Here is a 12017-nt window from a genome sequence, read left to right on the forward strand (position 1 = left end):
TTAGTTTTAAGAATTTATATAGAATAGAAACACTATTCATAAAAAATCCCAAGTTTGTAGTGTAAGTAAAGTACTAAAAGAATGAACACAAATATTAATTACACTGAAAAAGAATTAAACAATGAACATGGATAATATAATTCTCCTGGAGTACATGAAGATATATACCTCTAGGTGCCGGAGCCGCCTCTTTTCTATGAACAGTAGAAATTTCTTCTTCTATGTGTATCTCCTCATAAACTTCATGTACTTGAAAGATATTAGTTGAAATACTTAAATTAACTTAGAATATCTTCAGAAAGTAAGACAATGTGAAATATAAAGAACAAATACATCAAATATTCAAGCTTATCTTAAGATACACAGGTCTACTTTATATCTACCCTCAAAAATAGGGTTCTCTCAAATGAGGGAAGAAAAATAAAAAATCCCATGTTCTACCCTGACCTGAACTCTGCAGCTTGCCAGAAGAAAGATGTATGATATGTCATAAACTGAGCTACTTCCTTGAATGCAAAGAGATAGACTCTGTCTGTCTAAGCTCTGTCACCACTTCTATTTTTAATTTTTTTTTTCTCTCTTTGGACTGACCTCAAGTAGCAGGGTTTCTTCTGATTGTCTCATAAAGATTGCCACATAACGCTAATTTTCCCATTCTGATTTGCACATAAAGATAATTTTCCCCTTAAGAAAAAGAATGGGTGATATAATTTCAAATTTTTCTTTTTAATTGATTTTATACTGTTGCAGCTAACTAAAGCTCCTAACTAAACTCTAGTTTATGATAGACAGAAAGTTCTCAAAATAATTAAAGATTTATATATTAAAAAAAATCTTTTTTATCCTTCAAATTCTACTCAAAATTTCCTGAATCTTTAAGATGTGAAACGTCTTTAGGTAAAGCAGCAGGTATTTTTTCTTTGTAGACAGCTTCCTTTGGTACCTCAAGAAATTAGATATATTGTTTTATTTCATAAATTTACACTAGGAAATCAGTAGTACAGTTCTGTAAAACAATAAAAAATTCTACTAGAACAATATGAAAATACATGGTATAACCTGTGAATACAACTCAACAACTTCACTTTCTGGAATTCACTGTTTTTCTAAGTCATAGCCCTTACAGTTCTGAATCTGCCCTTCTCTGAAAAGACAGTATTTGGGGTTTTTTTTCTTATTAAATAATCTTTAGGAACTTCGTCATTTAAAGGATTTTATTTTTTGAAATTGCAAAATTACTTATAAAAGGAAGGCAAAACTGCAGTGAAATTAACTAACTTATGTTTCAAACATCTATAGAGTTCTTCAGCACTGGAATTTTATTACAAAACTATGTTTCTATGAAAAAAAAAACAACTGTGGCTTTGCATTTTCTCCTGATTTAAAATCTTACTTAATCTTGACTTTAATAAAGCCCCTGACATGACTGCAAAGAGTGCTTCTGCAGACATGCTTCTGCCCCATCATTTTAGATTTTTTAAAAAATATATCATCATAGAAAATATTTTGGGAAATAGAATATGAGTCAAGAAGTCAAAAAAATATAAGGCTAATCCATGGCCTTGCTGTGAATTTCCTGTTTACTAAATTTCTTTGTATTTGTCTAATTTTGTCTTTTTAAATTTGAAAATCTTGATGCAGATTGCATCAATCTGTTTGAGCAGTTGCTAGCATAAGACAAAAATAAGAATGTTCCTTGAATTTGTTTTCCTGGATGATGACTTATTCTGTCTTAGTAATTGTTAATTAGTTTAACAGATGAAGAAAGATGTTGAAATATTTTTGAATTCTTTGTAAATGGTTACAAAATGATTATGTTTTTAATCTCTGATCTCCCTGTGTGTATGTTCTGTTTCTGAGATAAAAACAAACAAACAGACAAAATTTACTCTTACAACACGAGATCAAATGGAAGATAACAGTGTATATAGCACCTGGTCATGTTGTTCAAGAAAAACAAGCATCTTGAATTTTTCACTTGGTACCTCACTTTTGAAAGAGGATAGAGAAAATCCATTTGGAGATCATGTACCTTTAGCTGGAGGAGCTTCTTCTGTAGGTACAGCAGCAGGTATTTTCTTCAGTGGGACAATTTTCTTTGTCACTGCAGGTACTTCAAAGATATTACATTTTAAAAAGAACATTATAATATACAAAATGTAAGTAACAGAGAAGCAATGACAGACACATAGCATCTAAGGAAACATTAGAATTAACACATTAAAGAACAGATTAGCACATGGATGGAATAATCAAGATGAATAATTAATTTGTAGGGAACATACAAATTATGTTTATGTTTTTTATTATGCTTTATAAATTGTTTGAAAAGTTGATGTACCTTTAGCTTCTTGGGCTTCTGATTCACTAGGAATAATAACAGGCACTTTTTCTTCTCTTGGAACTTCTCCATAAACTTCAGGCTCTTTAAATATATTAGTTTATTTTACATAATTTAATATTATTTACAGGACAAGATTAGAAAGACAACTTATAATGCAAAAATGCAGACACATATATGGACAAAGAGCTATTTGAACATAAGTTATTTAAATATCTCATTTCAGCCTGATCATTTACATACTATTGCTAGACGTATCCATTCCCAATTAGTAAAATACAAGTTTATGGAAATATTTAATTTCATTTTCTAGTTACTTAGTTCTGTGTATTAGACAGAAGTTGCAATCGAATTTCACACATCGTCATCTGGTGTTAACTGTCTATATCCCAGCTCAAATATTAATGAAGTCTTACTCAGGATGGCTCTCAAACCAGTGTCTACTTAAGTTCATTTCCTTGGTCCAGTGTGGCAAAAGTGCTTTCCTAGATCAGAAACTTAATTTCTCTGTTATTTATGTCTCTTCCTCCCATTAATACAAAGGAGGCTCCTCTTCTGTAGAAATGATGGTGGGTACTTTCTCTTCAAGGACAACTCTCTGATGAAACTCAGGAACTTCAAAGATACTAGCTTTCTTTTAGTAACTTCAAAACAATTTTCAACTTTTAAAATCCCAAACCGAAATAAACCTAGAAATCTAAGTTCTTTTGAGGTCCCAAATACTGTGCCTTTTCAAGAATGAAATATTATACAGTTCTATAACTGTCTTGCAGGAACAATTAATTATGTGAAGAAATTTATATTTTATGCTCCCAGAGAACATAAGCCATTTGGTTTTCTTCTGTATTGTCATGGTTTTCCTTCTGATATATGTAACAGCTTTAATGGTTTTAACTTACTAGCTCTTGCCCTATTACTTCTCCACCAATATAATGACCAATGTATTGGCTTCAAAACCCCAGTTTGAACTAAATTCACATCTATACTGCAAATGAAAAAACACTGAAGGTTTACATACTAGCACTGTAAGTAGCGATACCTCTTCAGCATGTTTTCATTCATAAATCAATGTGTTTACTGTTTAGCACATGTATAGCACATATCTGAAATGTTTGCCTAAGAGATTTCAATTTATCACTGAGAGCTGGTTCTGCACTTAGGGACTAAATACTCTTGACATAGCGTAAAGAACGTGAGGAACATTTTAGAAGATATTAGTCGGGAAAACTAAAACTAATATTTCTTTTCCATAAAGTCTCATATCAAAGGTTCCTTTACCTTTCATTGGTGGAACTTCTATTTCAGGTGTACGTGTAGGTTTCTTTTCTTCAGGGACAATTCTTTTGAGAATGGCTGTCCCTTTAAGAAACAATTTACTTTCAGGACTGTCAAACTTATTTGGAAGACGTTAGAAAGAAGATGACCAAATGTAACAAAGAAGATTCATGAAACCACAAAGGATTAAATGTCCACTTAAAGAACATCTATGTTAATTTTGAAGATTAGACAGAAGAATAACATATTAAAATATTATTGAAAGATGGACATACATTTGGATAGAGGAATCTCCTTCCTTTGCAGAACAAAAAAAAAATTTATTTCTGAACTACTTTCATATGTAGCTTAATGACAGAACACAGGTGTTTTACAGCGACTCACATATTTTCAACACAGGACTTGAAACCAACAGGCAAAAAAACATTCAAATCACAAACAGTTGAAAAAAACACCGTGGGGACATAAAACATATGCACATCTTTGTCAACAAATAATGAAGACAAAAGACTGAAATCAGAGTTCATGATTCATGAGGACAATGCAGAGGAAGTATACCTTTAGCTGGCGGAGTTATTTCCTTTTTAGGAACAGCAGGTGGTACTTTTTCTTTTGGAACAGGTTTCTTCGGGGCTGCTGGCACTTTAAAGACATTGGTGTTTTTTTAAGAACTTTTACAGTATGAATATTATGTAAGAATAGAAGTTAAACAAAAAGTAAATAATGCAAAGAGTCAGAAAATGTATAAGAATAGAAAATACAGTGTCCCCAATTGCTGTTCAGTGGTGACCTTGCAGGCTCTTGCTGGGTGATTTTTTGATGGAGATAAGCCTTAACAATTAGGTTTCATGAACTATCAGCTTTTATTAATGCCCCTTCAGAATATGGTAAGGTTTTAATTTCCTATCAACTAACTCCCCTTTCCCGCTGATTTAATTCTGATAATTCATATGAGAAACAACTATAAAACGTAGCATAAAATGAATTTGTGGCAAATTAAGTGCTCTGAACAGAGCATTACAAAGCTCCACACTAATACAGAAACTCTATTAGCATCCACTGACAATTGCTATTCATGATACTTATCTTTTTAAGTCTGATACAGAAAAAAAACTATTAAGATTGTATGCAGTCAAGCACATCATTAGGTTGAAGAAGGTCCTAGTTCTTTAGGATTCTGTAGGAAACTAGAGTTCCACTGATATGGCACAATAGCCCAACAGACTTTTATAAATTTATTCATCTGCTTGTTTTCAATGATTAGCTACAAATTGTCACTAATATTGTGATGCGAAAAATTAGATCTTGAAGGTCCTGACTGTACTTCCATGGTTCTCAGAAAGTAATTTGTCTCAATTTTGAATTGTTAAAGAAATATTATTTTTTAGTAACTTAATCCCTATCTTTGACTGTACTGTATAAGAAATTTAAGGATCTGGCAGTCAAATCAGAATAGGTAAATTACTGGATTTGGGGATTCAGAGACTCAGGCAGAAGGCTGTGTTTTTAAACTTATCTAATAGTTGATGTACCTTTAGCTGGTGTAGCTTCTTTTTTAGGAACAGGAACAGGTACTTTTTCTTCTGGCAGAGGTCTTTTAGGCACCTCGGGCACTTGAAAAAAATATTTTATTATGGATTTTAAGTTATTTATGAGGAATTATAACATATACAAAGACAGCAAACAGAGCATTCACTCATTTGTAGAGGAACCACCTCGTCATTTTTGCAGAGACAAGTGAACAGCCACTTATCTCGGAGTTCTTGAACAATGAAAGATAAGGAATACCAGTGCATATCTTTCTGGCACCTTTTAGATGCACTTTCTGTTTGGCATGCGGGATCAGAAATTCAAATTATGAGAAGGCAAGTCCTACATGAGTTTTAACATCTCTGTAACTCACAGGAGCTAAACTGGGGAAAAACCCCAAATATTGACACATAAACATATTTAATTCAGGCTAAAGCTGAGCTGCATCAGAAAATTATCATTTACTTTGCTTGCGTCATATCTACACTAGCTCACTCTTGCGCACTCAGATGGGGAATCCTTCCATTCCACTCTAAAGGGAAGAATTCCTTGGGAAGCAGTAGGAGAGAAACAGTCTTTCAATGGATTTATCATTACCACCAGACACACATAGGACTATAAATGGGAAAAAATATAAATAAGCACCCAAAGGAGGCCTAAAAGCAGTAGCTGGGAACACAACAAACTGTAAGAATAAAGAAATCATGACTTGATATACCTATAGCTGGTTGGATTTCGTAAGCCTCCTCATATACCTCCTCATATTTCTCATAGATCTCTTCCTTCTCTTTAAACTCATACTTTTGATAGACATCTTCTTTTTCCTCAGCCTCCTCTTTGTATTCCTGTTCCTGAATCTCCTTGTATCTCTCAGGTTCTTCAGGTTCCTCATATGCCTCAATCTCTTCTGTTTCCTGAACCTTCTCAAACTCTTCAATACTTTCGTATGTCTCGTATTTCTCATACTCTTCATATGTATACTCATACTTTTCCACAGCAGGAGTAGGGACTTTTTCTTTCTGAACAAGTTTCCTGGATACTTCAGGCGCTTTAGAAACAGTATTATTGTTACTACCTTACAATTATTGTCATTATTTTTAAAGTTAGTCAAGATAATCCACGTAGAACATAAAATGTACATGATAACCACAAGCATACATTACATTTAAATATAAGAACATGCTCCTGAAACAGTATATATATCATAAAAGATTTTATGAATGAGGAGGGAAAACAGATCTTTGTAAGGAATAAGAAGAAATATATCCGTACCTTTAGTTGGCGTTGGTTCTTTGGGTTTGGGCACAACAGCTGGCACTTTCTCTTCTGCCATATCTCTTTTATGCACTTCAGGGACTTTAAAGATATGGATTTTTTTTTTTTTTAGGAATTAATAAAAATCTTAAAGCAGTATAAGTAAATAAATCATAAGAAACAGAGCTTTATGGTCTTACAATGCAAACATTGATAATGAAGATTTTTAACATAAATTCAAGCAAAAATGTCATACGACAAAGACAAAAGTTAGAAAGAAGAAGGTCAAGAGTGTTTTTAGCACAAATATTAATTATAATCAGGAGTACATCTACCTTTTGCAGCTGGAACCTCCACTTTTTCAGGGGGGGCAGCAGGTACCTTCTCTTCAGGAGCAACCTTCTTAGGTACCTTGGGTGCTTTAAAGATAGGACCTAACTTCAGTGTTCTTTTGCACAAATTTTAAATAGACACAAACCCAGAAGCTTACAAACAGGAGAACAGAAACTTACAAACAAACAAGGAGTATAGCGACAAATATAATACCAGACAGACAAACTAAAATGTCCCTTGCTAAACTCAACATGTATTAAGAATGTCATCTATTAATGATAACAAACTTTAGCAATACCTTTAGCTGGCAGAGCTGGCACCTTTTTAGGAACAGGTTCTTTCTTTTCAGGAACAGGTTTCTGAGGCACCTCAGGCACTTTAAAGACATTATTTTAAGAATGTCATCCACCAATAGCATGAGAAAGACAAAAGAAAACACGTACAAAGAGACATCTTTGAAATAAGAACTGATCAGCAGAATATATTTTAAGTGTTTTAAAGATGAAAGAGAAATAAAGACAAAAGGCACTTTGTATCCATAGGCAAACTTCTTGAAGAAGTCAAATAATTTCAGAGCTTATTTTTCACTAGGAATTTGACACACTTGAAGACATCAATACAGAAAGACAGCAGGGACTCAAAACTACCATAAATAACAAACAAAATAGAATAAAATAAAATAGAGACACTAAATGAGAACAACACCACATTGTTTTCCTATGTATTAGTTTATGTACCTTTTGCTGGAGGAAGCTCCAGTTTCTCAGGAGTGGGTACAGGTATTTTTTCTTTCAGTACAGGTTTCTTAGGAATCTCTGGCTCTTTAAAGATTTTGCAAACACATTTTAAAATTACTTTCAGAACATTAAAAACATGAAAAAAAAACATAAAACAAGATCACAAGCTCCCCCAAAAGATCATTAAGATTTACATACAACTTAGAAGAAGAAATAAAGATGAATTGTAATGAACACAAAAGATCTCATGAGTAACTTGCAAGAAAAGGTTGTGTACCTTTTGCTGGAATAGTTTCCTCTTCTTCTTCCTCAGGAACAAAAGTGGGAACCTTTTCTTCAGGCTCAACTTTCTTTGCCACCTCAGGCACTTTAAATATATTTTAAGAACTTTACTTTCATAACATCATGAAGAAAAAGTCATAACATAAAACACAAGGACACCAACTTTAAAGTAACAGTGGTAATAAAAACAAGATAAAATCTATTAGCTATTTTTCACTGCCTGAATAGAGCAAGGTACAATTGGGTTATAAGGATTATATGAGGATTAGCTCTTTTGCCCAATTCTTAATTCCATAGCATCATTGCCAACAGAAAATACTAGCAAGATATGCTACAAACGAGAGGTTGTAGAAGATTATTAGCATCTCATTTTTTTTACATAAAAAACTTGCAGTGTCTGCTTTTCAATTTTTTCCTAAAAGCTGAGATGCTGAGGTAGAATTTGCTCAGCAGAACCAAAGGGTGGCCTGTGCAATAGTCTGCCTCCACTTTGAATTTCACATTTAGAGTGTATCTTCTAGTTATTTGTCAGGTCAATTTGATTTGATTTGATTTTTATATAAGTTTAGATAAAAGGCTTGATGTTTTAGCATACTCTCAAGTTACATGTCAGAATTATCTCCCTGATTTGAAGAATTTCTAGGTAAAGGCTCATAAAATATTATTCCAGTTATTGTGTTTTAAAAAAAATAATTTAAACGTGTAGTTCTAAATAGTGATATCACAATGAATTATTTCATTCCCAGCAGTCAGTTAAAATGGAAAACAAGTCAGAAATTCAAAGCCCACTGAAATAAATAACAAAATAGACAATCAAGCTCTGCCTGAGACCACAGGGGAGTAGCAGGGTGATAGAAGCAGGGATCTGACTTTAAATGAGTATAAGTTGATTTTAAAAATTAGGTTCCACTGAAATATTAAAATGTCAGGGAGAGGAATTATCTGCACACACCACAGTGTGATATACCTTTAGTTGGTGGAATTTTCTTTACTTTAGGAACTGCAACAGGTACTTTTTCTTCTGGGACAGCTCTCTTGGGCACCTCTGGCACTTTAAAGATATTGTTTTGATAAGAAATTTCCAATTACTTTTAAAGCATCAAAACTGCTAAAACCACAGAACAAAGTCACAAAGACCAATAAGATAAAGAAATATCCCCCCAGAAGGTTAATTAAGGTTTATATCCAGCTTAAAACAATCAACAGAGATGAAGATCTTTTAATGAACTGAGCAAAGTGCTCTGATAATTTTCAAGAAGGAATGTTGTACCTTTTGCTGGTATCTCTGGAACACCTTCGTCTTCCTCTTCCTCTTCAGGAACAAAAATAGGTACCTCTTCAGGGGGAGGTCTTGGTATTTCTGGCACTTCTAAGATAGTATTTAATTGTAGAAAGCTTAGACACAACATCAGAAACTGAGAGACAACTACACAGAAGCCAAAGAGTATGAATTAGCAAGTACATTTGTCACAAATTTCTATGAGACTTCGGTTAAATTCTAATAACAAATGCACAGAAAAAATAAGAAGCCTCTTCTGCACATTCAGTTATAAGAAAAGATACCTTTGGCTGGTGGAGGTTCTGGCTTTTTATGCACAGGGACAGGTACTTTCTTTTCTGGAACTTTCTTGGTCTCTTCAGGCACTTTAAAGACATGTTTGTTTAAGAAATTAATTTTCAAGGTAACATACAACACAGTAAAATGATAACTATATAACTGATAATAAGATAACTATACAAATATGGTAAAATTTAATTGTGTATGAAAGATAAAATTGATTTTATCCACAGGTTTATGCACAGACATAAACGTACAAACATACAGAGTACAGCATTACAAATTGGTGTAGTAAAGCTAAGGGAGAAGTCTGGCTGTTTAGGTACATTGTTTATCTTTCGGAGTATCTGTTTTTGAAACAGCAAGTGATTTTAAATAATTTAGATATAGAAGATCCAAAAGACAGAGACAATAGGAGACAAAAACATAGAAATTTTCAAAGTGTAGAATAAGCATAGCACCCATGACTAACAGAAACAGCCACAATAGTGTCCTGATCAAATGCAGGTCAGTGAGTGGGTCAGTATCAAACACACTAGGAAGAGGAGTGGGACTGTTATTTGCAGTCTTCTAAAGTCAATGAAAAAAAATCAGAATTGTGTGGTTGAACCAGAAACTGGTGTACCTTTAGCTGGTGGAGGTTCTTTCACTTTTTTAGGCACTGGGACAAGTACCTTCTCTTCTGGCACAGGTTTCTTTGGTACTTCAGGCACTTAAAAGATATTATTGTAGTTTAAGAATTTCATTTTTGAACCATGAGTTAAAGAAAAATTATATGAATGACTAAAGTGGAATGACAAAGAACAACTGTCAAGAATAGAAAACTCTCTTCACTCTACATTACATTAAAGAGGAAAGGTGAATGAAGAGAGATTTTAAAAATATATATACCTTTGGCTGGTGGAACTTCCTTCTTTTTTGGTACAGGAACAGGAACCTTCTCTTCTGGCACAGGTTTCTTCAGCACTTCTGGAACTTAGTAAGATATTATTGCAAATTGAGCTTGGTATAAGAATCTAAAACAACATGATGTACAAGCCAGTGACACTAAACAATTGAACACAAAGAACCACAATTTAAGAGCAACAATCCTTTTACTATCCCAGTGTTTAACAAGCGAGAAGATAAATGAAGTCTAGAAGACCTTTTTATCACAGCTAATTACAAGTTCATATACCTTTAGCTGGGGGAGCTTCCTTCTTTGGCACTTGGACTTTCTTTTCAGGTACAGGTTTCTTTGGCACTTCAGGCACTTCAAAAAGATTAGTTTGGTTAAAAAATAATCCACAAGCTATTCAAACCAGAAAGAAAACAAAAAACACAGGAGCACAAACATTTAATGTGAAGAGCTCCTTCCAAAAAGAACAGGAAAAAAGTAATGATCAAGCAAGGCATCTGAAAAATACTGTGAAAGACATATGCAGAGAATGTCTGCTAACAGAAAGAGATGATATATACCTTTTGCTGGAGGAGCTTCTTTTTTCTTCAGAATAGGTATTTTTTCCTCTGGAACAGGCTTCTTGGGAACCTCAGGCGCTTGAAAGATACCATTAATGTTTTAGGAATTTACTTATAAAAACACAGGAACATAAAGTGCAAGCAAGCATCACAAATACATACCCAAAACATACAGCTACGATTTAACATAGTTTGATCATTAAGACAAAATAAAATAACAAACAAATTATATTAACTGTTATTATGTCCATTCTCTATGCTTAGTCATTGAGATCATCAATAAAAATGTTTTTAACTTCAAGGCCTTATTTGTTAATCAAAAGATTGTATTAAGATAGAGTTTGACTTTTTAGAAGCAGCTATTAAAGAACATTAAGAAGTGTTATGGTGGGGAAACTTGCAAAAATACGATTTTATTTTTTCCTCCAGTTTTTTGATGTTTATTACAAACGTTGTAATAACCATTTAATTGTTTTATTAGATATAGTGGTTTTACTGCTTCTCCTTATTTTCCCCTAGAGCTATGATCCTAATGCTTCTCAGGCAGGTAATAAGTTGCATCTGATCATGTTGAATAAGTCAATTTTGTATATGTATTTCATATATATTGCTGATTAAATTTTCTTCCTTTTAAATTTACAAGTACTTTCTAAATGTAAAAAGCAAGTACATCAAGTTTATCAATTGATTTAATTCAAACACAAAACAATAGACACATTATGAGTACCCAGCAGTTTATACCACAATTTGTCGGGTAATGGTAATGTTTATGAATGGTTTACTTGGATTAAAAAAAAAAATAAAAATCCTGACTCTACTGAACTCAACAGATTTTTACCTTTAACTGCAGTGAGACAAAGGTTTCAACTGAAATATATCTTAATGGTTTTTTTTGTACTCCAAAACCTAGAAATATTCATACAAGTGTTATGATAACAGGAGAGTAATCCCACTGGCTCTGAGAGTACTGAAGAAAGTTTGGAGCACCTATGAATTAACTACTATGATAGAGTCAAGGGAAATTTTAGCTAACCCTGATCTTCCTGTTCAGGATTAATCTAGCTTTTGCAGTGTACAGCCTGGTCTTTTCTTTACTAAGAAAAATGTGCTAATCAATATGTCAAAATTCTAGTGCAAACAGTGCTAAATATAGTTTTGGTGTTCATTAGTCAAAAGAAATGATGACTTTTTTGAGGGGGAAGAGACATTATGGAATGATTTGAATCAAGAGTGGAAAATACACATTTTA

At 33.1% G+C, this 12017-nt stretch overlaps 1 protein-coding gene across 27 annotated transcripts in view; it reads right to left on the reverse strand.

Moving 5' to 3' along the window:
* The window catches only part of TTN (titin), a 249366-nt gene that overhangs the window by 129748 nt on the left and 107601 nt on the right, over positions 1–12017 (reverse strand). For 22 of the 27 annotated variants that reach the window (XM_086750513.1, XM_086750508.1, XM_086750509.1 and 19 more), the window contains 19 exons: positions 10769–10846; positions 10488–10562; positions 10202–10285; positions 9936–10022; positions 9316–9396; positions 9023–9118; positions 8720–8803; positions 7727–7837; positions 7471–7548; positions 7032–7109; positions 6736–6819; positions 6419–6502; positions 5865–6194; positions 5149–5229; positions 4175–4258; positions 3620–3700; positions 2342–2425; positions 2033–2113; positions 169–249 (listed from right to left, as the gene is read on the reverse strand). In XM_086750513.1, coding sequence (XP_086606639.1) covers positions 169–249; positions 2033–2113; positions 2342–2425; positions 3620–3700; positions 4175–4258; positions 5149–5229; positions 5865–6194; positions 6419–6502; positions 6736–6819; positions 7032–7109; positions 7471–7548; positions 7727–7837; positions 8720–8803; positions 9023–9118; positions 9316–9396; positions 9936–10022; positions 10202–10285; positions 10488–10562; positions 10769–10846 — 1842 coding nt within the window. Of the gene's footprint in view, positions 1–168; positions 250–2032; positions 2114–2341; positions 2426–3619; positions 3701–4174; positions 4259–5148; positions 5230–5864; positions 6195–6418; positions 6503–6735; positions 6820–7031; positions 7110–7470; positions 7555–7726; positions 7838–8719; positions 8804–9022; positions 9119–9315; positions 9397–9935; positions 10023–10201; positions 10286–10487; positions 10563–10768; positions 10847–12017 lie in introns of all 27 variants that reach the window. The other 5 variants (XM_086750497.1, XM_086750512.1, XM_086750515.1 and 2 more) reach the window with 5 other exon arrangements.

The sequence above is a fragment of the Chlamydotis macqueenii genome, chromosome 6 (assembly GCF_036417535.1).
Source record: "Chlamydotis macqueenii isolate bChlMac1 chromosome 6, bChlMac1.mat, whole genome shotgun sequence".
In the NCBI taxonomy this organism is placed as follows: domain Eukaryota; kingdom Metazoa; phylum Chordata; class Aves; order Otidiformes; family Otididae; genus Chlamydotis; species Chlamydotis macqueenii.